The following is a 23,783-nucleotide window of genomic DNA, read 5'->3' as shown; positions in this document are numbered from 1 at the left end:
TGGACACGAAAGGGAGGTTGACAAACGATGTTGGACAACATGAGCCATGATGATGTTGTGTCATCAAAGTGTGGCGCGCGCAGTGGCAGCCTTCGCAGTTTGCAACATCTGACCTTTTATAAACGTGCCTTTTGATACCACTATCTACTGAGTAGGATATGTTACTCCGTTGCGGTGCTAGAGTCAGGGCCGGGTCTGACTCGCCCTTTCCATCGCTTCCTCCACTTTTCTCATAGATCCATCAACATCTCATCCTCGACATCTTCGTCGTATTCACTCTTTGCCACCTCTATGCTCCCCTCGCTAGCTGTCCCTGTGATCTGCCTCTCGTTATCCGCTGTCAGATCAATATATTGTTCCATGTCGAAATCGAACTCATCATCTGCCTTCCTCTCAGGTTCCACAGCCTGCTGCCGAACGATGGAACTAGTAACCTTGCCATCGCCTGGGAAGACATGCTCATCTGATACCCTAACCGCATCATCCACTGTATCCTGACCCACACTCACAACCCTAGGTATGGCATCACCTAACTCTTTCCTCGTATCAAGCACCCGCTGAATACCTTCCTGTATCTCACGCCTCGTATCTGCGCCACCAATCCTCTCATACCGCTTACACAACAGTGCATCAAGCTTGGTTACCCACTCCAAGATTTTCTGCTTCAACACTGGCTCAGCAAAGTTGTCGTATACACCTTCGGCTGGGTACCCCCACTCTAGGCTGTTGCGTCGCATGTCCAGTTTATGACAGTGTTGTAGGACAGTGCGGATATTCATGGGAAGGGGCAAGATTAGATCTTGGATGTTGAAACCTTTAGGTATGCGCTCAAGCGGTAGTCTAGAGGACTTTGTTCGCTCGAGGGCGTCGATTGTGCGACGTCTGGGACGAAGTGTCTTGCTCGGGGCTTCGTAGGGTGGGACTGTGTGAGGTTCCTGTCTTTGAGAAGGATTTTTGGCGTGTAATAGAGAGTTGACGTGCTGCTTTTCTTGTGACCTAAAGTATGCCTCCATGTCCTTGGCATTATTGTCGTGACGATGTGCGTCCTCAGCGGCTGCTACCCGGCTGAACTCCAGAGGAATGAGGGGATGGTCACTTCGGGTATCAAAAGACCTAGGAGTAGGCGAGTAAGGGAAGGCGTAATCGTGAATCTGGAACTGGCGGGTTGCGCTGCACGGCTCCAGCTTACTCCCTTTTTCGTTAAACACACCTTGAGCATCTCTATCACCGACCGATCGCTGGTCAAATACCATAGGCATTTGACTTCCTACAGATAATGGTCGGTACTTGTCAATCGATCTGCTTAGATTGATATCCGTTCCACGGTCATCATCAAGCATTAGACCATCTCTAACGTGTTTTGAACAGGGCTGTGGTTCCGCTGAGGAAGCTCGGGAAAGCACAGTTTCTGGAACGTGTCCTGAGCTCATTGGCGGTTTTCGCTGTGCATTACAGCCGAAGAAGTCACGGATATCGCTATCGTTTTTCGAATCAAGTTGATTTTGAATCGTACTCTCAACTGAATTTGGGATAGATTTGCGTGATGCCGACGAAGTGGTGGCAGAAGGTCGTAGCCCTTGGTTAAATGTCCCATGCTGACTACGAGCTTGTTGGAAAGCTTGTGTGCCAGGTAAAGACTTTCTCAGCACGGTATCATGCGATCCCCGAGTTAGTGGTGCAAATGGCTTGTTTGCATAGGTCTGTTGAGCACGACGCCTGCGAGGAGCTGAAGATCCCGGAGGAGTCATATTTTGCGGACTAGTAGCTGACTGACTGAAGCTTCGTACCTCTAAGTCTTTTGGATGAATCTCACGTTGCGTGAAGTGATTCGACATGCCAGTGTGGAAAGGAGAGATATTAAACTCGTAACGACGCTCCTTACCTGTCACTCTCTCTTGTGTGATGTTGTCCAAGGTATTGATTTCTGAACTCGCCTGCGATACGTGCTGGATACTAGGCTCTAGTTCTGCGTCCAGTGGAGATCTCACTACATTCGTCTTTGACAATGTTTGAGGGGTCAAAGGCAACGCCGAGCGAGGCCGATTGTGAGTGACAATAGGACTGGAAGAACCAGAATACGAGTTGGCATATTCTTGGCTTTTAGCTGGACTTAACAGTTGTTCATGGCTGGAGGACTGCTTGGGCTTAACTCTGGCATTCATTCGAGCGATAGTCCACGGATTAGAAATCTCAGCCGCACGAATTCCTTCCTCTTCTTCAATTAACGGTGTGTGGTCTTCTTGCAGAAACTGTAGATCATCTTCGTCGATCCCATACATGCTTGACCTCCAACGTGGCTGCGCTTGCGTCGTAGTGGCCGGAGGTTCCTCGATCGCGCTAGTAGACGTGTGTTCATGAGCTATGATCGGGCTTTCGGTGGAACTTGTTGTTCGTTGCCTGGGCTGATTTTCATACTGTTGTTGTGCAGATGTTGGAGGTTCAGCATCCCGAGCCTCCTGAGATGCCTCGGGATAATAGGCTTTGAGCAATTTGTCCACAACGCCAATAACCACATTGCTATTATCGAACATGACATCGTCTTTAGCGGGCTCGATGTTGGGATCATAGCTGTCAGGCGGACAAATGATATTCAAGCAGAAGAATGGATCTTTGATACCGGCGAGTGAAGGGTTTGACTTGCGGAGTCGGTGTTTGTAAGCTGCAACGATCTGCTTCATGGTACCGCGACTGCTCGATACAGGTCTTGCGTCGATCGAGATGAAGGTTCCTTGATGAGCTATCTTTGGTCCAGTCGCACCTGGCTTGGGTAAGAAAGCGTGAACTTCGAAGCCATCTGCTTCCAGAACAGTCCAGTCGCACTGTAGAGCGCAATTCTTGCCAATCACTTTCAGAGTTGCGTCTTCAACATTCCCATCGGCCTTCGGGGCATAAACGAAGTCACCGTTGTTGTTGTTCGCTTTCAACACGCGGAGTCTGAATCGTGTGGTTGGTCTGGCAAGCGCATAGGCCTGCATGAGTCGCCGAATCTTCGCTAGCAAGTTCGCTGAATTCTTGCTCGCTGTTTGCTTTCGAACAGGTATGAAGTCAAGGAACTTGGTAACTTTGACCGTCGTGCCAATAGGGTGAGAGTCATGTTCCACACTGTATGGTTTAGTACTGATAGTTTCTTGCGCAAGCACCAATGGGCATCTTACGAAGCAAGCTCACCGTCACGACCGTATTTGAGCTTCACAGCGACCGGCTCACCCTCTACCCGAGTGGTGATGCACAGCGAGCTGCTCATCTCAGCCATGCTTGAGAGTGCCTCGCCACGAAAGCCAAGCCATTTACCTCCGACGCCTTTCAGATCGCGAAAGTCTCTAATCTTGCTGGTACAGGAGCGCCGGCATGCAAGAGGGCGGTCTTGAGCTGGTATGCCATGGCCGTCATCCTTGACTTGGATAGAGTCGATTGTGTTGGCAGTAATGTCCACAAAGATGCTCTTTGCCCGCGCATCCAGAGCATTATCAATGAGCTCTTTGACGACAGAACTGGGGTCAACAAGGACCTGCCCGGCACTAATCTGTCTCGCTGCTATTGATGAAAGCGCCGCGATGCCGGGTACAGCAACGATTTTAGGGCCCTCCGACATACCGTTAGTTGTGAGGATGATGGTGCGAAGGTCTCATTTGTGCAATGTAATTAAAACTGAGTGAGACCTGTGGTTTAGGAGAGCCCCCGGTGAGTGTCTTCATCGTGCCTACCTCTTCCACAAGCTGGGCTCGAGGCGGAAAGAGCGACGTGCCTCGTACCTTGCGCGCGCCATGGTGCTACTCATGAATGTTACATTTTCCGTGGGCGTTATCTCGTGGGTCGCATGTCGATATACGATACTAACGCGTTCGTGATTCATAAGGTCAGCCTGCGTCATAGCTCTCAAGATGGCTTTCAAATTGACCAATCACAGCGTGCATCACGTTGGGGCCTAGGAACACTTCGACTCTTAAGATGGCCCGTTGCCGCGGTCAAGTTCACTATACATGTCTAATCGATCATTTTGTCAACCTCAGAATTGCATTCATTATTACAGCCAGGAAGTACCCGGAGTCGGTAGTGTTGCAGTTAGATCAGCACCATTTCACGATTCTTCGCTCAGAAACATCCCAAGATTGTTTACTCGGCAGAAGTATGCTCTGAACACAACTGCGCAAACACTTGGACTCATGCTAACTTCGTAGTTAACCTATACTGAGTCTGTACCATGGCCTACGCAACTGACGCTGCACGGTGGCGAGCCCTCACAGTAAGAGATGCTGACGCAAACGGCCATTTCATCTACTCTGTCAAATCCACACGGATCTACTGCCGGCCAACATGTCCAGGACGATTAGCGCGTCGGGCAAATGTTGGATTCTATGCGACTCCGTTTGAAGCTGAGGCAGCTGGGTTCAGAGCCTGCAAGAGATGCAAGCCAAATACCGTACTTGAAGATCCACAGGAGCGAGCGGTAGAGAAAGCATGTGTATTGATCGACGAAGCCTTGAAGAAGGAGGACCCAAGCTCACTGAGACTGCAAGACTTAGCTAAGAAGGTCAACCTCACGCCTCGGTACTTCCACAAGATCTTCAAAGACAAGACAGGCTTGACGCCAAAGGAATACGCAAAGAATATTGCGGCCCAGCGCAACAGCCCCGGCACAATATCTGCTTCAACGACGAGTGCAGATGAAGGGAACCAATTGCGAGATTGGGATACATTCGACTTCAATGATCTAGTTAATATGGGAGCAGACTCAAGTCCACTCAACATGAACGACTTCAGCGTGCCCGAGGAGCACTCGTCTGCGATCCATCACGATTTCAACTTCAACATGAGCAATCTCCTAGCGTCTTGGAGCGACAACTATGCGTTCGACCAGTCTATTTCCTGGCCGGCCGATGCCTTCGTGGGTAGGCCAGCAATGTCGGAACTCTATGAGAGGGCGGAGTTACCAGTGTCAACACTTGAGCTGGATGCTGCTGCGTTGCTCGACAGCAGTAGCATGTCGAGTAGCCTGCGAATATAGTATCCATAGTATCCACATATATGCGAGCGCATTCATTCTATGATATATGCGTCATGCAACTGCTACTAAGCATGCTCATGCTACTGCAATGTGATCCTGTCAAGCCTTTGCTTGCCAACCGGCTCCATCATGGATCATCGAGTAAAGACCGCGTTGGTTTGTGCGTCATACAGCGACGCCTGTTTCGTTTCAGCCGTCGCGAGGTGATTTCGTAGCCTGTTCATTACATCGTCAGCAGCGGTTCTACAACTGAATTCTATGATGTAGGAATGATGATGCTCTTCAGAGACCGAGTTATAAGCAGCGACGGCGTAGCATATGTCGATGCTAGCCATACCTTTTCCGGCTCTTCCTAAAGTATTTAATGGTCGATGTATATCATCTTTGAGCTTTGTGTCGACGTCGCAATTATGCGAGTGCTGTGATAAGAAGAAACCGTTAAACGTACCTTCTGAAACATAATACTGTAGATAGGAGCTACATGTTAGTCGTCTAAGATAGGGGAGATGTTGGCGAAGAGGGTGGTCGCCCTGTTGAGCTTTACAGAGCTTGCGCCATGGTGTTGGAGAGTTGGTGTCAAGGTGCAAAAGCGCGAGGAAGAAAAGTTGAAGGGTTTCGGAAGAAGGTGCAGAAACCACCGACAGGACCCACATCCAGGACGCGCTAACGTCTTTCATTCACTAAAATCACTAGCACGTATGTGCAACATGTCGTCTGTGAATCTCACATATCAGTCTCTTCGCGCTGATTGATGTGTTCGCAACGCTAAGCGTGGAAAAACCCTGCACGGAATTCAGTATAATCTGATATCTCCGTCAGGAAATGGAGTTTACTCTCCAACAGCGTTCCAGGCACTCAATGGATCCGCCCAGACCTCCCAATGCCCTATCTTGCCCTGCTCATCAAACCCACTAAACCTATAGATGAATTGTTCGTTCCATCCCTTGCCCGTTTTCCTACTTGTAAATCGTCCTTTACCAACGACACTTACCATTCCCGCCTCTGCATCCACAATGAACCCCTCCTTTCCCGGGAATGCATCCTCGGGCAAAGACATGTCCAGTACATCAGTCATCACCTTGAAATACTCCTCGCATCCATCTCTACCAGAAAAGGTCTTAGCTAAGAAAGGTAGCCGCGAACGTGACCACTCAGGGCCGTGCTCCGTGATCTTGGGCGCATTGCTGAAGTACTGCAATAGGAGGTCTGAGGGAGGAGGCGGCGGCGATATCAACGCGCGGCAGAAGGAGTGGGTTGTCTCCCGCAGTGCAGTGTTGCGCGTTGAAGACATGACTGGTGGGTCTTTCTCTGGGAGAAACCTTGAGAGACGGTGAAGCGGATATGGAAGCGTTGGGAGTTGTCGCAGTAAGCGATGCACGTGGTACTGTTGCGTGCTGGTCGGTAGGTCTACCTGCACTTTCACACGCTCAAGTGTGTGATTCGATGCGCGGAGACGACGTTTTGGGTACCGGGCGGCTGTTCCGTGTGGAGAAGATGAGCTAACAGGTTGTCGGTTCTGTTGCAGAACAATGGGCGTCAGCCAAAGACGCGCGTAAGACTCTAGCTTGGGGGCGTTTGATTGCCAAGTAGACGATGTTTGATACGGGACAGATAAACTGGGATCAGATGTCTCGGGTATGTGCAATACTGCCCACCGTGGAAGATGCGTGCGAAAAAGCGTGCGCGATCGGTGATAGTCTGGATGGTAGGAGGACCTGCGATGAAGTCATCGTGATGCTGGCCTGCAGCACTTGCACCTCCATGTTGCTCACAAGCAATGATCATGACAGAGAGCCTTTTGTTTTTCGCCCAAGCCTGGTACCGCCGTCTTTCTTGGCTTTTCTTCTTCACAGGGTGTGGAGCTGCCTTGTATGCTGAGAGTATTAAGCTACCTGGGTAGTCGTCTGCATCATGCTCCCCACTTCAACTCATGTCGCAAAGACAACACACCATTCACCAACAATGCAATCCAAGACCCATGCCCCTGGATATTCTGAAATGCTCCAAAGCTACCAATGCGATCCTTGCCTGGTCAGAATCCGCCAATAACTTCGACCGGCCCAGCGTGCCGTAACGGCGTACGTCAGCAAGGCCGTGACCCAATCTACAGCGTAGCATACATATGCGGCTTACATGCAACCATGCGACGCCGCTACGGAAGTTCCCTCTGTTGGCTCCAACGGAGTTATTAGGATGAGTCAGATGTAAGGCATGCAACAACTGTTACCTATCACTCACAATCGCATCTTGACCCGGCAGTTGCAGCGCGAGGAGCAGAGGACGCATTGCAGTATCGTAGTAGTATCAGAGTTTTGAATTGATCAATGTTGCCCTTGGGCTCCGAATATGTCCTAGGTAGTAGAGAAGCCTGCTGTCCACTTCCAAGATACTGTAAATAGTAGTAACAAAATGCTTCAATGTGAGCCAAGTGCCAAAACGCTGCTCTATGGTATCCATACCGTGTCATACGGCCCCATTAACGCCCCTCGCTGTGTGGTTATACAAGTACAATTTCACCTCCTTCCAACGTGCCACGGCGCCTTAGTCCATTGCAGTAAAGAGGCATACCTGCCGCGCCATCTGGCTTGCAAGCAGAATCTCCCTGAATACTTGGTCCATGCCACCTCTGAAATGGATCGTATAACTGTCCACTTTGCCCTTCCTTCTCTTCTCGCCCCATACTAGTTTGATTGGCTTCGCGTCGTCGCATCGCTTGCCCGTCCTGCTTCCAGGTTTCATCCAATCTTGCTGGTATTCGTACAATGTCTCCGGCATTGCATCATCGTTTGGATCACCCTGTTTCCACACGAACCGTCGTCCGCCGTATTTAAAGCGTCGTGGCGACCACGGAATCTTGTGCTGTCTATCTGGATATTCAGAAATCGGTTGCGAGAAGGGGCCCTTCAGGTGTATGCTTCGCGATTTGTAGGCAGCATCTTTAGTCGCCATACGCTTCTTGTCGATGCCAGAGAGAAGGATAGATATGCACGGTTGTGGGAATTCAGCGACGCGGAAGAAGTCGGCAGCGTTGACTTGACTGTCGTCGCGATGGGTGGCTTCAAGCATATACAAAGCGTATTTGTTCGAGTAGTCGCGTGCGCTGTAGATATACTTCCGGAAGCCTGAAGACCCGGTCCATTCTCGTGTGCGGTGAAGATTGTACGTCGTTGTAGGCTGTGTAGGATCGAGTAACGAGTGGTACGGGATGTCAGGAGAAGGGAGTTCGTCATGTGGAGCATGTGACACAGGCGAGTAGGAAGTTTGCCAGGTGAGGAGGTTATGGATCTAAACCATGTCAGCTTGGCTCAACAGTGCCGTGGGAGCGAGCTTGCTACTCACTGCGGATAGGCTCTCACTCTCCTCGTCCAAGTCTCCGTTGGCTCCCCATTGATTCGGTGCTGGTACAAAGACACACTCATTGCCCTCTTCGTCAATCTGATCGCTCCCACTTTCAAGGTGTGGCCTCAGCGCCCTCTGTCTCTCTCTGTGGATGTTGATCTGCGTCTTGAGTATGCGGACTTGCTCGTCGGAGTTGTCGTCGGGCGATATGCTGGCATGTGACTGCTCAATCTCTTGCTCCAGCGCCAACGCCGCTGCCTCGTGTTGCAAATAGGAGTTGTCGTAGAGCCAGGCGTGCTCGGATTCGAAAGCAGAGCTCCTCAAAAGCTCCAGGTGCTCCCGTGACGTGAGTGCTGGATGACCCATGGTTGGGCTATGTGTGTTGACTGAGACGATGTTTGCGAAGATGTGAAGGCGATGTGTTCCAGAACGAGGAGTAAAAAGCAAGTCGAAATGAAACGGGGTTGTGATTCAGCCTGGTGTCGCGCAGGAACAAAAGGAATATACAGGCACAGGTGGAATGAGGGACGACGGGCTGAAGAGCATAGTCATCGTGGCCAGGCTGGCAGCAGCTGATGAAGCACCATGGGAGTAGGTGGACGAGTAGGGTCGCGCTGGATCCCCGTCGCGCCCGCCGCACCCTGTCATACCGACCTTCTGCTGTTGTGGCACATGGCGTGCTGGGGGCCAAGTTGCGGTGGCATGGGATAGAGGTGCAGCTGCAGCTGCGCTAGTCTAAGCCGCATGGGGTAATGCGAGATTGGAACTCCATGTGCAGGGCCCCGGCACAGCATCGGAACAGTGGTTCTACATGTTGGCCATTCCACTGCGAGCAGTCTTGCAGCACGCCTAGTTGCATGCCCTCGGCCGTCCCGAGAACCTGTTATGCCGCCCGCGTGATAGCGTCAAGATGCCGACACGCTGCCGTTTCGCTTCATCCTTCGTGGCCTGAGTGGAAATTACCATTTCGTCTTTCGCCTATTCCGCCTCGTGCATGTCTGCCTCAGCGTAAGACCAGACCATGCCGCTTGCGGATTCGCAATGACGACTCTCACCGTCCTTACAGCAGCAGACTGCGGGCGCTTAGCAGGCATCGGACTCCGAACATGCGGTCTGTTCTCTGTCTAACCAGCCCACACACCACTTACGAACACCCACTAACAGTTGTGGCTTGCGCTGCCTCCACGACCCCTGGATCTCCAGCACCTTCGCGAAGCATTTGAAACGTTCGATACGAACCTCACCTACTTCTCACGCAGGGTCAGATGGTTTCGCGGTGAAGGAATGCTGTAAAGCGCGCTGGACAGGGAGCGTCGCCATGGAACGTGGCTGCTGACAGGCTTCTACCCCACAACCGTTATCTGGTGCTGCAGCTCCCTTCGGCTCGCCGTACGGGAGGAACAAAACCATCTTCTCATCCTTTTGTCCTTTCACGCACGGCTACATGTCGCACACCTAGCGTTATTGCGAGAGATTATGTTCTATCGCGTAGCTTGGCAAGTACGCAGGCATATATCGAAAGAATAAACAAAAATACCCCCAAGTGCCAGAGTCGCCATTCGGACCCAGCTCAGACGGCCCCCCGAAGAGTCTTCGCCTTGTTTGCGACATGCGCGGGGGAGATACGTCGAATGCTCAATTGTGGCCCTATGGAAGAGATCGTCGGCTCTCGCAGAAACCTGTTGGAAACCACGATCATCATAAGCATCGAGTCCGCCACGAGAACAAAGAACCACTGCGCTGGTAAAAGCAAGCACATGTTCCACTAAAGAATGAGATTGGCTTGCTATCGCTGCTCCGGACGCACCTTATGACTTCACTGGGACCCAGATGGTTCACTGGCCTATTGAAGCCAAGTAATGCTGAGACATTCCCTCTTGATTCCTGCGCCTCTCGTTGCCTTAGTGCAACGTGTGTTCTGTATCAGACTAGCAGTGCTCAAGGAAGGACTTACGAAGAAGTCCTTGCGATTTACCACCATACATCATCAAGAGCTGCTAACCCACACGAAATACCAACTTCGAAGGAAACGCAACTCGTGAGTAAATGGAAGGTTGAATCGCGTTGCAACGGAACCTTGGGGGAGGATGCAACAACGCACCAGAACGCCGAACAGGTTGCGAACCTCACCGCCTCGGTTGCGTTGTGATACTGACTGGTGCTCCACAGCATCGTATCGATGGTCGCACTGTCAAGCTGCAATGTAAGGTACGTCGCTTTGACTTAACTACCGGTACTATGGTCCCGAAAAACTGAGATCCCCACGAATACGTCATACTTCGATTGTAAACGTGGAACAGCATCAGAACAGAGCTATTCTATATTCCCTTCAAGAAAGGAGACGAAGCACCACGCAGGACAAATGGTACCGCTATATTTACTGACGTGACATCATGGAAGATATACTACTCAAAACAGGGGATCACTCTCTTTGATCGGGACCAGTTCACCCTTTCCCTTGAACGTCTCCACGACTTGCGCCTGTTCGCTCAGCATAAACCTCGAAGTCTGGTTTCCCACACCGGCCAGACCCCTCCATCTATCCAGGTCCTCTTTCTTCCTCTTGTCGCCCAGTGCCTCCTTTGCTCTCTTCCAGTGACCTTCCGAAAATGCAATCATCGTCGTCATCTTTTTCTCCTTAATGTCGTAAACCGCAGAGACGATAGTACCTGTCTCTTCGAGCCAGTTTATCTGCCATAGTTCGCCAGGGCGTATGCATTGGTATGTTGCGCGTTGGTAGTTCACGCGACCGGCCATCGGACCACCATGAATGGCATAGACGACACGGTCAGAAGAGAAACACCATAGTTCGTATCGCCATTTTTCGGGGTTGCCATTGCTATCTTGCGCGTCATAGTCGTAGATCAGATGCGTGTCGAGGATGTCTTTGTCGAAGCTGGGATCGAGTTCCGTGTTTGTGAGAAAATCGGGAAGGTTTTCGCCTGGTGCCATCGTGCCTGTACCTTGCGATGTTTGTTGATAGTGGTAGATATGGTAACAGCAAGGGTTTTGTAAAGAGGGCCTCAGGTTTGGATATGGTTGATGCTCGGCACTACCGGATCGATGACGTATGTATAGCTTCCAGAGCTAAATTCCACGCCATGCGGCGCTACCAGAAAGTCGACATCTAGATTGGCCTTTGCAATCGGTCCGGAACAAAAGGAAATACAGCTGAGTGTACCTACACCATCGACGTTAATGTGTATCCCTACTTACCATTATACCCACAAAGGTAGTATCATGCGTATAACTCATACCTCTGCCCTGGCGTATCCTCCAACTCTCTGAGAAGCGAATTAACCCATAGAATCAGAGGCATTACATCGCCTACTTGCACTAACGCTGATGCACTAATGACTTTCCAGTGGTCGTGTCGTGGTACGGGCCAGACCTGCTTCGCACTTACCCAAATGACAAGCACAGGTATTGCATATCGACATCTTACCATTGAGGCCACAATACATAGACGAAGTCGATCCGACCATGCACAAAAGCAAAAAAGAAAGAAAAAAGACAGGTGTTCTGATACGGGCTGTAATATCTTTTCCAATGGGAATTGAGCTCTGCGGAATGCGCCTAGCAAGCTGAATCTGACTCTCTACGCTTGAAAAGACATCCGAGAGGACTTCATGGAATCTGGGTCATGAGAGTTGACTTGATGCGATCTGTTGTGGATGAGGAAGAAGGATAAGGAGAAGAAGATAATGCATGGCTGATGGAACTCCGACTACCCTACTAGGGGCTTAGTGCGAATGACTAGAAGCTCCCGTGCCCATGGATTCGTCCAGCAGAAGTAGGCGATACATTCCCTTTGTCAGCAATGCCAGATACAGAAAAGTTCCGTACAAGTCTCTCGTATCGGAAATCTTCCAGAGTCTTTGCGTGGGGTACTCTAGGCAGAATCTGTTACGAACTGTCCGCCTCACTGAGAGGCTCTGTTCGATGATCTGGGCGGTAGCAGACCTCGGGATGGACTAACCACATTGGGTAGCATTATTTCTCGACTAGCTTACCTACCAGCACGGTCCGATTGATCAGTTCAGGAAACATACTCGCTGGATTACCACATCAGATCAAGATCTCGGTCTTGGTAGGCGACGGACGAATGTTAGAGAAGATTGCAAGGGCTACCATTCTCATGGTATAAAGGTCTGGGTGTCTGCAAGGAACAGATATCCAGCACACTCACAAACACGCACTCAACTCTTAACACTTAATCTAACTACTTGAACATTGATCGTCTTTATACATACCAATTATTTCTCAACTTTTCAATTTTTCCAAACGAGCCATCCAAGATGCCAACCCCTTCGCTTCGCCAAGTCATTGGAATCCCCAATTCGACAGCATCGGTCAAAGACTCCGTCCTTGTCATCATCGACGCTCAGGACGAGTACATCTACGGTAGTCTCCCAGCTCAAGATTACAAACAGGTCAACATCGCAATCTCCAGCCTTCTGGAGAAATACCGGGAGCAAAACGGCCACGTCGTACATGTCCTGCACGACACTGGCTCCGATGAAGCACCCATTTTCAAGTCCAATGGCAAACTTACCAAAGAGATGGATGGTGTTGAAGCCATCAAAGGCGAGACCATCGTATGGAAGAAACATGCTGGATCATTTTCGGAGACGAATCTAGCAGAGATTGTCAAGAAGACTGGACTCCGGAAACTTGTTCTCACGGGATACATGGCACATGGTTGTGTATCAAGTACCGCTCGTGAAGCGACTACATTAGGTTACGAGACCCTTGTTGTTGAAGATGGTGTTGGACAGCGCGATATGAAGGACATCCCCGCCGGGCAGGTGAAGAAGGTTGCTTTGACAGAGATTGATGACATGTTTGGAACGGTTGTGAAGGCCTCAGACATCAATTAAGCAGATGCGACTTGCTCCGTTGAAGATGATTCCAGTTGTGAAATGAGTGTAGTAGTACGGAATAAGGACAAAATTTTCTCTCTGAGACTCTGAAAGTACACCTCAAATGTTTCAGTATTGTGATTTATGTGCTTGTTGCGTGACAATAATCAGGTTTTAGTGTCTAGCGATGGTATAGATACTATGAAGCTCGCTAAGCAGTCGGTGCAAAGTTTCCCATGCATCACTATTGCATAATATTCTAATTTGACCTTTTCAGCCCTATGGCTCTATAGCCGAGTTTGCTTTCTATGTCGGCGCGTAACTCTCCTTACGTAGTAATTTACCAGCATGCTACTCGAACTTACACACCCTTCTCTCCATAAATCACAACATGTTCGGTCGATCGCCGTCCATGTGTTGCCACCTGCATTGGCGCATCGTCTAGTGGAGATACACCAGCTCGCCTGGCCTCCCTCTCCGTGAAGGTACCGTATAGATCGGTGGGATCGATCTGGTCCATATCAGGGACGGGAAAGATCAGGTTGAGTATGTAGAAGACAACGGCGCTGATAAAGAAGCCTGATTGGATGTAAGCGATGGTGTAACCTCTACAGCCTGTAATACCTTACTTACCTATCAAGAAGGCCATATTGTAGAGTTGCACTAAGGACCGCGGGGGATCAACATCTCCTCTGACGGTCACGACGAGGCCTCCAATAGTTGGTGCCCAACCACAAAGCCAAGACGGTATCGCCCGCCAATTAAAGCCTTTGGTGAAGTAGTACGACGAGTCCTCTGTTCGGTATAGATGACTCAGGCGAACCCTTCTCTTTCGCAAGAGAAAGTAATCGCATGACATGATACCAATTATAGGCGCCAAAAATACAGAGAAGGACGACAAGACAGCGATGAAAGTGGTGGCACGATTGATGAGTTGCCATGGCTGGACGATCCATGCAGCCACAAACGTGATAATGGCACCGCGACGTATGTTGATGTAACGCGGAAAGAGACCAGCAAGGTCAATTCCACCAGAGACAGCGTTACCGCATATGTTTTCGAACATTGCAGTGAAGGCAAAACCTGCAGCCAGGAAGAATACACCCGCACGGGACCGCGATGAGCCGTTCCCGTTGTCCATCATGCGCATAAGTAGATCTGGTGGGTTCCAATAGATCTCGCCATAAATCTTTTGTCCCGAAGCAGTGGTGACCAGTCCAACCAATGAGACGACGACGTTTGTGATCACACAGCTAGCTATGGTACCATGGATATAGTGCCTCCTTGAACGTGCATAGCGTGAGAAGTCGCTGCCATTGGTGATACCTGCAGCAAGTCCGCCAATGGTTTGGTTTATGCCAGCCATGATGAGCCATGAAGTACCCCAAGGGGAGCCTGAAGGGATGGTTTGGCCAGCGTTCCAGAGAGGGCCTACGCCTTTCGCAGTTACCACTGCCCAGATCATCCATGCCAACATGCCGACGCCGCACCATATGCAGACTACGAGGAATGGAATCTTGAACTTCTCTGGCCGCAGCCACAGGAATGGGGTGGATAAGAACCAGAACACGACAAAGCCTACGAATTGGTCCGTCGTGGCAGGGAAGCTAGGGCTGAAAGTGTTCGGCATGCGTGCGTACGATGGCCAGATCGCAGTAAGGCATACAGCAACTAAACGGCCGCCATTCCAACCTAACCTGGATCAGTTTCGTAGTGCTATATCACCCATAAAGAGCCTTGCTTACATTGGACCGCATTCCAAATGAAGTTGAGTAGGATTCTTTGTAGCAAAGGTATGAAGCTTCCTCGCATACCCCAACTATACCTGTTCTGTACTGTGAAGCCAATGTGCCACTTCAATCCAACCCAAGCGATGGTTGTAGAGAATAGGGCGATCAATATGCTGCTGACAACGATGATAAGGATAGCCTGTGGGACGGATAAACCCGTAGCTTCCGTGACTATCAGCTATCAAATATCAACATTCGCCCTTCGTTGTAGCTTACCCAAGAATGTGCTTGGGGTCTGCCAATTTGCGAGGTTCAGCGACGCAATTGCCCAAAACCCGAAGAAGTTGAACCAACCCCATGTCCTCCGCTCTGGCGGGAGTGGGATCAGATCGCGATTACTCCATGCATCCGTCTGTTCGTGCTTTTCGTCGTCTCCATGCAGGCGCACTTTCTGATCAACCACACCCAATCGATGCTTTAAAGTCATGATGCAATTAGGCGAACAACTTTGTCAATGTTCGATGAGGCTGGAATCAACGATTGTTGAGGAGGGTGATGGTGATAACCCTCTTCTTATCATTGGCGCTCGCGGATCTTCCCCCATCTATCCCACCTTCCTAAGACAATCACAACCCATGCATACCCACTCTTGTACATCGGCATATGCTTTGTGAGGAGCCATCGATTTCATATAAGTTTGTGTTGCGTCGCTCTGTCGTTGTGGTCGACAAGAGCCGTTTTGGAAAATAGCCGGCTGCTCTCAGCAGGGCGGCCTGAGGCGATGTTTCAGGCGTCCAGCCTCCCGCGGCTACACAGGCACCAAGATCCTGTTGATCCCTCACTCGTCTGCCCTTACGCAGACCCCACAAACCTCGCATAGGCCTTGCTTTCTACTAACACCTAACCCATTTGTTGCTTTTGTCCGTCAGTGTCTTTGAGTCTGTCGCTTGTGTTCATCGTTCATCTTGGGCGCCTTGCGCCTTGAGAATCGCGAGGGGGTTGACATGTTTTGGATGGGGGCGAAATCTTGCTGATCTACCAATACTTGAAGACGAGTCCCTACGCTCCAAGAATCTCGACTGTCATCGCGTTCTTTAAGACGTCGTACCAGTGGTAAACACCATGTCGTCGCTGACTCCCACTCCTCAATGGCAGGGCTGGCAGACTCATCGCCGCCAGCAGTCGCCTCCACAACAGCCAGGGTACCCACAAAACCGTTATTCGCCGGCCTCATCGCCTAACCACTCGTACTACGGGGAGTATGCACCTGCCCCAGGATCCTATATACAACCACACTATAGCGAAGATGCACCGGTGCCAACTATCGCAGAGCTACCAGCACCCTTGCCGCCAGCTCCACCAACTACAACAACTGAGGAGCAATTGAGACAGGATGAGCTGCTTGCGCACAGGATGCAACATTTGGAAGTGGAAGGAATTCGGAAAAAATCGCAAAGTGCAGTAAGCCAGCATGGTCGCCCTGCAAGCATGATGCCGCCTAGCACCCAAGGGTTGTCACCATTGCTACATCAGCAGCGATCCGCGCAATCTTTGCGACTTCATTCGAGAAGCGTCTCTTCTTTCGCCGATCAGCGGCCAGTGAGCATGGCTCCAGTGATTACCCAGCAAGTCGCGCCTCTGCCTCTCATTCATCAGCGCTCCGCACAATCCCTACGGCCTCATTCGAGAAGCGTTGGAGCACCCGCCGAACCATGGAGTCCTGGATCATTCGATTCACCGCAAGATCTAAGTAGGTTCAGTACCTTGCCCGAAGTAGTCGTGGAGCAATACCCGGTATACAAAGATCCCCAGTCGCCACTTGAGAATCTACCGATTCCGGTATTACTGGATCAACAGCCCACAAAGCGACCGTCAATCGCACTGGAACCATCATCGTTGCCCGGATATCTTGAGCAATACCGCCAAGCACCATACCCGCCTCAATGGAACCCACCACCCGTTGTTTCAACCCTGTATGCTCACCAGGAAAGCAAACGACCATCCGGATCCAGCTGGTTGGAAACACCAGACTCGTGCGCCTGGCGAACAATACGTCCCTCAGAGCATGCGCAAACTCCTGTTCCACCATCATACTCGTTCAAGTTCAAGAGCACGAGTAGCAGCTTCCGCAGTCCCAAGTTTTCATGGACAATGACATGTCCCGACGAGAACACTGAATCGAGCAAAAAGGTTTCCAAAGCGCATCAAGCTATTTGGACCTATGATCTGAAGCTGGACCCCAGGACTAATCTCCGCAAGTCTGAAGTCTTGAGCTATGGAGGTCCAAATGCCAGATCCATCTTGACAACCTACGTGCATGCGCTTAATTATGATTCCCTACGCTTCATCGGCCCAGACGGATGCGCCTACATGTGGGTTACGAGCACCAAGGTATCGTCCATTCACGGCTCCAGGTATGACACACTAAGACATGCTCTCTTTGTTGCCATGGGCAACATCGCGGATCCGCTTTATGGCAGTATCGTTGCAGATCACTGCTTCTGGGACGGATATGGTGATGGAAGTGGAGGGTCTTTGCCTGATGAATCGGTTCATATTCGTTCGGCAACTATAGATTCAGCGATGGTTGTGGCAACATTACAGGTGATGAAAGATTGGGAGAAGCATACGCTCAGACAAGAGAAAAGGAAGAACCCCAAGGCCTTCGCAGCAGCGGAAGAGGAAGCCAGGGGTTGTGAGCTTGGAACCTTCAGCTATTGGAAAGCTTGAGAGATTTACGACTCCACAGGTATCAGCAAGAAGATGGATCTTCACTGTGGAGTCTGAGCGATTACTCATCGTAAAGGATTTCCCCGAGCGAGTGCTTGGCTCCGGCTTCATATCGCAATTTCTTTGCGCTGACGCGTAACTACCTAGCCCTTCGATCTGGGGCTGCATGCGACTGTGGCTGCCTCATGCCTTGTCGTCCAATCCCTTCAAAGTCGGCGGAACGACCACAACTTCCACCAATCACGGAGGCAACTTACTGAGGGGGTTACGCATAGAATCACATATCGTTCTAGGCTTGCGCTGCGATCGGATGCGGCGGACCTACCCGTTGATGGTTCGTTTCGATTACACACATAGCGCGTTTCACCGCCTTAGTTCCCGCGCTCGGGAAATAACACATCATTTGAGTCTTTTGATAAGTATCAGACCACGACCATCAGGATAGCCACATCAAGCCACTCGTCGTCACATTTCTCATCCAGTCACTCGTTTACCTATATCACGCTCTTTCAAGAATGCTCACCCTTGCACTTCTCAGCGCTGCGCTGGCCGCCGCTCCAGCTCTGGCAGCACCATCTCCCCAAGGCGTCACCATCTCCAACTCGGCGACACAGGCACCAATCAAGATGTGTGGCACGGCTCAGAACGTCGTTCTGACTGATACCCCATGGATCGTGTACAACATGTTCTACAACTCGGCACAAACCAAGGGAAGCATGTGCACAGCATACGACTCCGTATCGACTGGTTCAGATGGGAACAAGAAGATCAAGTGGAGTGCGGTTACTGACATCGATTATGTAAAAGCCACGTATGTACACTCGAATTTCATGATTACCAAGATTTGTATGATCTTGTCACTGACCTGAGTCTAGCGACAATGTGCCCAAGGGTTACACTTTCGTCGGCCTGACCCAAAACCTCGAGACAAAGCTCTCCGCTATCAAATCAATTCCTGCAACATACGAATGGACGCGCACCAATACCACCGCCTACAAAGGCAATATTGCTTTCGACTTTATGACCTCCGATACTAAAGGCGACTCCACATCTTCTTCCGCCCAAGAGCTCATGCTATGGCTTGAATATACTGGTGGCCAACTACCCATCGGATGGCCTGCTGGTGCGAAAGCCACAATCCCCAACTTGTTCGGTACGAGCTGGAAGTTGTACCAGGGTAAGAACGAGGATACCGGTATTACAGTCTCAAGCTTGCTGCCTGATAAGATGTTTCAGAGTCCTTTCCAGGGAGACCTAAAAGAGTGGCTAGAAGCGCTTGTCAAGGTCGGTGTTTTCAAGGACAGCACTTATGTCAACGTGGGTAATGCAGGTACGGAGCCTTTCTACGGGAAAGCCACTGTAGATGCTACATTGGGTCTGCAAATCAACCTGTAGGCTTCGTGATGCATTCACGATACAGTGGTCATCATCGTCGAGGATGGTCTTCGCACATGGTATATGATCATGTGTCCACTCTCCTCTCTTTCACTTCTTTGTACCTATTTATAACTAGAGCATACTATAAGACAGCTCACAAGCTGAACCTTGCTAAAACACGAAGAACCATCAACGCAGTTTAACTGTTCATCCTACCACAGGCATGGTGAATGTTGTAGGCTTACTCATGTTTACAGAAATATTACCCCACAACGCTGTGGTATTTTCTTGGCCTCAAAGCTAACATACCACACAGTGCACTTCCATAGACTGTACAGCGTACGAGATTTACTGACTATAAGGAATTCTCTGACGGGGTTCGATCTGTCCTACATCTCACAGAGTGAGATACTGGCGCTGGTTCAGCTTCGTCAACAACAAGCAACTTTGCATACGCATACCGTAATTCAACTGATCCCGGTGATCAATGTAAGCAGGAACTCTGAGCTTGATACGCACCGATAATTCCACTTTCTTTGAATCATAACTCTCAATATGGGTCTCCCCGCTGCATCTGGATATGCAGTCTCTGGTAGGCGTCTAGCTCGAACCCCATTTGGGAAACCTAGTTTACCGTCGACATGTTTGTACCTTATGCCTATATACGGATCTCCTTATCCATCCGTCACTGGAGAGGCGAGAGATGAACATGGCCACTCAGAGGTGCTGACTGGAATCACAGATGCAGAAGAAGTTTACACAGAGCAGTGTGAGGCTACAGTTGCTGCTAAACATCTACTGCGCTCATTGGGGTGCTTTGACTCATTTGATCATGTACCAAATGAGATGATTAGTTCTTCCACGACAAAGACGCGGACAAGGTCTGCTGCCATTTCAGATCCGACCCAGGAGAGCGAGCAGCTGGACTGCCCTTCTTTCTCGGGAGCATCGGAATATGCAGAGCTACTTTTCGATGCAGTGTCTCCATTCACACACGATGAGAACCTAGCACTAAGTAGTATCTTCGCAGGGGGGACTGCGACCGAAAGACCCTGGCGACTTGAATGCGACCCCATCCTTCGATACACCACCGGTTCTCCAATGCTCCCAGGATTAGATCATCTTCGCAATATCACTGCTCGCTCCGCAACTATCCAGTATGACCACAGCATCGAAGATCTGTATTATGCCACTACATTCTTCCTCGATGATTGTCAAGATGGCGAGTGTTCATGTTTAGATGGTGAGATGTGTAGTCTTCGCGTGCCTGGCGAGAACTTCATGCTTGCTAATAACGACGACGATGACGACGACTGCAGTCTCTCAGACATGTACCCCACGACAGAAGACATATCTCAGCTCATAGATGAGTTCGTCAATGCGGACATGTTTGACGTATACGAAGTTCATACAGGCATTTCGGAAGTGCTACCTCTTGACAGTGGATACTTTGATACCACTCCACAAGATGTGAAAGCCTCCAAGGTAATTGACCAGCTGTTGTACCCGTCTAGCTCTAACGCTGCATCGTTTATGTGCGACAACGAGAGTGATTCTGATGTCTCTGATCCAGACGCAGAAAGTTTGTCACTGAATCACCACCCAAAACTAAAATATGTCGACACTGACACAGATCAGTCTGTCGCTTATACAGCCTTGAACCAACTATTGGCAATGGAGGAAGAAGAACCACGGCCAGTCATTCACCGCGATACCGCCGATGAGGATGAAGAGCCGGCGGAGATCGGCCTTGCTGAATTGGTCTATCTTCACCCAACAGCAGAAGATTATGCAACCTTGCTGCCACTACGAAATAGCTTGAACCCAAACAGATCTAGCCCCGACTTGTATTCAGGCATTTCTCGGACGCCAGCACCCGTTCAGCCTGAACTCAGTCTCCAGCCCACCGCGCGCCAACGATGTAAACCATATGGACTTTACTCTAGCAATAGGTCTCGACACCAGCGTCAGATGCCGCAATTAAGAGTTGCCACTCAACTCTTACCTAATCGTCAGCTATTGCCCATAATCTCGGAGGAAGAATCACCATGCTCCGGCTCGTCTTCTTCGGGAGACTCTCTGGACTTTGCCAATCATCGAGGATTCGTGAAGCCGCTAGAAAGTCGTCGTTTAGGTTTCCTAGACGACGATGACTCTGAATCACCAGCGATGCCGATCTCGAACTCAAATTGCATCCCTGAACCTCTGAAAACTACAGACATAGAAGACTACGAATATATGTTTACCAATGCCATCTGGAACACTACGCCAGAGCTTACATTCGTTCAACCCAGCCAGGAAGCATACCTTGAAATTGCGCCTGCATCGGCCGTACCTCCTTCGCTTCTCGAAGCACTTGAGATCGAGATCCACAGTCGCCTCACCTTCATGTTCAACTGCATGAACAGTGGGATCCTTGACGAACTACCAGCCCTCAGCAGTGACCTCCATTGGACACTTTGCGCTCTTTCGGATGATTATCCCGTCTTAACCTTATTAGACAGCCTAGGCGTAGCTGTAGAAATTCTTGTTGAGCGGATGGTAGCCTCTACTACTGCTTCTTAGCTTAGCATATGCGGCTGCCAGTTCGTTTTTGAAAGGCAGAGTGACGCCGATGGAGGCACTACCAGCAAATCAAGCCGAGCGTCCAAAATTTTATTAGCATTCAGCAGGTCAACGCTTATTGTTCCATTTGCGAAGATTACTGGAAGATCGAACAACGATTACGCCCCACACTGGTATCCAAGTTAACGAAAGTGATGTGACTGAGTTTCTCCGGAATTTGTGGGTATGTTGCAACCTTAGGCGGCGTTTTTCGTGTCTCGCGGGGCTACCGGGCCTGTCGTCATCGCTACAAGTTATGTGTTGAGGGTGATCAGGTTTAGGTATCTACTGCAAAGAGTTGTTCAGCTTCGCTACATCTGGTAATGACAGACGAGATGACCATGATGCATCTATCGCTGTTCCTCCCTTGATGTGGTCAGGACTCATCCAATCGTCGCGCTCAACCGCAGTGTGCCGGCAGTCTTGTCTCTGTATACTGGTCAGTAACGGGGCCCAGATCTGGAGCGAGAGCCTAGCGCGGCTGGACCACCATCCGGTGCTATTAATGGCATCAATTGGTGGGAATACCTCCGCTGTTGCTCGTATCAGCAAAACTCTCACCTGATAGTGCACTGAGTTGCTGATGTTGCGGCATTTTGATGACGAGCGTTGCGCCCAGAGCGCATACATGTTGTGCATCCAGCGGATGCACGCTGCACATAGGTTCTATGCGGTCAAAGCGATCTAGGTACATTCTCTGCTGTTCAACAGGACGTTATCATCGCATTGCATCACAATCGCGCACGTTTCTTTGTACAAAGTACATATCTTGTGGGCAAAAAAAAAAAGAGTTGAGTGGTGCAAGAAGAATGACCGTGGTAAGCTGCGATCGCTCAGCCATGTTCAGCTGTTCAGGTCGTAAGTGTCTAGTCCAAACATGTATAGAAGCTGCTCTGCTTGTCAACTTTCGATAGACAGTAGTTTTTACCGCGAACGTGACTGTAGAAACAGCAGAGACGGAAATCCGAGAAAAGGTCTGTTGGTGTATTAGAACGTTCTAGTAATAAGTGTCGAAATCGTGGTCGTGCTCCGCTTGCTCCGATCGGTAAGAAGCTTAGGGGAAATAAGCTTCCGCCGGGTTCTACAAACAGGGGAGAAATGTCGAGGTACAGGCACAACCTGCACTAGCGCCATGTCTGATGTATGTGGCTGAGATGACACCTGGCTCAGGCTTGGTAATAGTCTGGTGTATTTTTGAGAAAGGGAATTCTACTGGCTGACTGTCGAAAAATACGAGGAGCACAGTGGAGAGAGGGCACTTGCCCAACCCAACGCTTGCACTTCGTATTAGCGTGCACGGCTTTGATCGCGCAGACCACTGCAGGTCCAGCCACACTGTTTCCATAGTATACAGTCTTGGGTAAGTTTGCCACATTTGTTTGTAAGAGCGACGTACGATGCTAAGACTCATGGCCGCTTGGTAGCAGCGGTGCAACGTTCATGTCAGGTCGGAGAGAGACGAACGCCACGGACCATCAGCGCATTGCTTGTTTCCCGCGTACAGTACCTGAAAGAGTAAGACCGGGATCTCGTAACTGCAAGTCAGCATATGTGGCGTTGCTAGCGAAGGAGTGAAGGAGTATTGACTAGACAATGAGGGAAGGCGACAGTACAGAGCTCGTCGGCTCATTGAAGGTCTGTTATCATAGACCCGATCGAGTATAGCTTCCATAATGCGCGCAGGTGGAACTCGGAGGAAGCAAGGCTCGGACTGGTGGGGCGCCCGAGGCTACGGCCCTGGTGGATCTTCAGGAACGTGGCCGGCTATCTTTGGGAGCGGTACTTGGGTAGCATAGCAACAACGGAAGTGTCGCCGAATGCGCGATCTCGCGAACATGAGTTGTTGAGGCCTGGCGGACGATGAGCTGGGCGGAGATGACGGTGGTGTGGTGAAGGCTGAGTTCCGAGCGCTCCGGCTTTCGTGACTGGTAGCTGGTAATATGCTAATCCCATTATGGTTAAAGCGTGATGCAAATATAGTCCACAACGGTCGCTCATCCCGGCAACGCTGGCATTAACGTGCGGTAGGGCTGTGCCGTTACTCGCTCAACCCCTGCGAATTTTTCGCTGATGTTACTTTTCGGGATGTTCACGCTATCGACAGCTCGTACGTAGAGCGGAGCTCTTCACATGGCG

The 23,783-nt window shown here is 50.3% G+C and overlaps 10 protein-coding genes across 10 annotated transcripts; 5 read left to right on the top strand and 5 right to left on the bottom strand.

Moving 5' to 3' along the window:
* Nucleotides 1–106: 106 nt before the first annotated feature.
* On the bottom strand, nt 107–3,830 carry CC77DRAFT_1093851 (hypothetical protein). Its single transcript, XM_018529705.1, has 2 exons — nt 3,156–3,830; nt 107–3,102 (listed from the first exon to the last, which is right to left on the bottom strand). Exons 1-2 carry the CDS (start codon nt 3,590–3,592, stop codon nt 231–233), a joined length of 3,309 nt encoding a protein of 1,102 aa, XP_018386930.1. The 5' UTR covers nt 3,593–3,830; the 3' UTR covers nt 107–230.
* A 175-nt stretch (nt 3,831–4,005) lies between these two features.
* Nucleotides 4,006–5,100, top strand: CC77DRAFT_986777 (hypothetical protein). The gene is made up of 2 exons (XM_018536229.1): nt 4,006–4,126; nt 4,179–5,100. Exon 2 carries the CDS (start codon nt 4,202–4,204, stop codon nt 5,003–5,005), a length of 804 nt encoding a protein of 267 aa, XP_018386929.1. The 5' UTR covers nt 4,006–4,126; nt 4,179–4,201; the 3' UTR covers nt 5,006–5,100.
* Nucleotides 5,101–5,449: 349 nt separating this feature from the next.
* CC77DRAFT_805561 (hypothetical protein) lies at nt 5,450–6,447 on the bottom strand. The gene has a single exon (XM_018533274.1). The coding sequence runs from the start codon at nt 6,294–6,296 to the stop codon at nt 5,835–5,837; it is 462 nt and encodes a 153-aa protein (XP_018386928.1). The 5' UTR covers nt 6,297–6,447; the 3' UTR covers nt 5,450–5,834.
* An 887-nt stretch (nt 6,448–7,334) lies between these two features.
* CC77DRAFT_805413 (hypothetical protein) lies at nt 7,335–8,903 on the bottom strand. The gene is made up of 2 exons (XM_018533272.1): nt 8,345–8,903; nt 7,335–8,290 (listed from the first exon to the last, which is right to left on the bottom strand). The coding sequence occupies exons 1-2, from the start codon at nt 8,708–8,710 to the stop codon at nt 7,547–7,549; spliced, it is 1,110 nt and encodes a 369-aa protein (XP_018386927.1). The 5' UTR covers nt 8,711–8,903; the 3' UTR covers nt 7,335–7,546.
* Nucleotides 8,904–10,623: 1,720 nt separating this feature from the next.
* Nucleotides 10,624–11,458, bottom strand: CC77DRAFT_805667 (hypothetical protein). The gene has a single exon (XM_018533275.1). The coding sequence runs from the start codon at nt 11,294–11,296 to the stop codon at nt 10,754–10,756; it is 543 nt and encodes a 180-aa protein (XP_018386926.1). The 5' UTR covers nt 11,297–11,458; the 3' UTR covers nt 10,624–10,753.
* Nucleotides 11,459–12,217: 759 nt separating this feature from the next.
* On the top strand, nt 12,218–13,291 carry CC77DRAFT_805456 (isochorismatase hydrolase-like protein). The gene has a single exon (XM_018533273.1). The coding sequence runs from the start codon at nt 12,643–12,645 to the stop codon at nt 13,222–13,224; it is 582 nt and encodes a 193-aa protein (XP_018386925.1). The 5' UTR covers nt 12,218–12,642; the 3' UTR covers nt 13,225–13,291.
* Nucleotides 13,292–13,448: 157 nt separating this feature from the next.
* CC77DRAFT_960610 (hypothetical protein) lies at nt 13,449–15,423 on the bottom strand (the record flags this gene model as incomplete). Its single annotated transcript, XM_018535609.1, is given in 4 exon segments — nt 13,449–13,785; nt 13,840–14,898; nt 14,952–15,174; nt 15,190–15,423. 4 exon segments carry the CDS (start codon nt 15,421–15,423, stop codon nt 13,568–13,570), a joined length of 1,734 nt encoding a protein of 577 aa, XP_018386924.1. The 3' UTR covers nt 13,449–13,567.
* A 1,664-nt stretch (nt 15,424–17,087) lies between these two features.
* CC77DRAFT_933310 (hypothetical protein) lies at nt 17,088–17,666 on the top strand (the record flags this gene model as incomplete). Its single annotated transcript, XM_018534308.1, has 1 exon — nt 17,088–17,666. The coding sequence occupies one exon, from the start codon at nt 17,088–17,090 to the stop codon at nt 17,664–17,666; it is 579 nt and encodes a 192-aa protein (XP_018386923.1).
* A 19-nt stretch (nt 17,667–17,685) lies between these two features.
* On the top strand, nt 17,686–19,309 carry CC77DRAFT_1039754 (concanavalin A-like lectin/glucanase). The gene is made up of 2 exons (XM_018527170.1): nt 17,686–18,477; nt 18,542–19,309. Exons 1-2 carry the CDS (start codon nt 18,182–18,184, stop codon nt 19,059–19,061), a joined length of 816 nt encoding a protein of 271 aa, XP_018386922.1. The 5' UTR covers nt 17,686–18,181; the 3' UTR covers nt 19,062–19,309.
* Nucleotides 19,310–20,845: 1,536 nt separating this feature from the next.
* On the top strand, nt 20,846–21,780 carry CC77DRAFT_1019432 (hypothetical protein). The gene has a single exon (XM_018524829.1). The coding sequence runs from the start codon at nt 21,213–21,215 to the stop codon at nt 21,606–21,608; it is 396 nt and encodes a 131-aa protein (XP_018386921.1). The 5' UTR covers nt 20,846–21,212; the 3' UTR covers nt 21,609–21,780.
* The last annotated feature ends 2,003 nt before the right edge of the window (nt 21,781–23,783 follow it).

The sequence above is a fragment of the Alternaria alternata genome, assembly GCF_001642055.1.
Source record: "Alternaria alternata strain SRC1lrK2f unplaced genomic scaffold CC77scaffold_8, whole genome shotgun sequence".
Classification (NCBI taxonomy): domain Eukaryota; kingdom Fungi; phylum Ascomycota; class Dothideomycetes; order Pleosporales; family Pleosporaceae; genus Alternaria; species Alternaria alternata.
The sequence above is the reverse complement of the archived record's forward strand: the minus strand, read 5'-3'. Positions and strand labels throughout refer to the sequence as shown.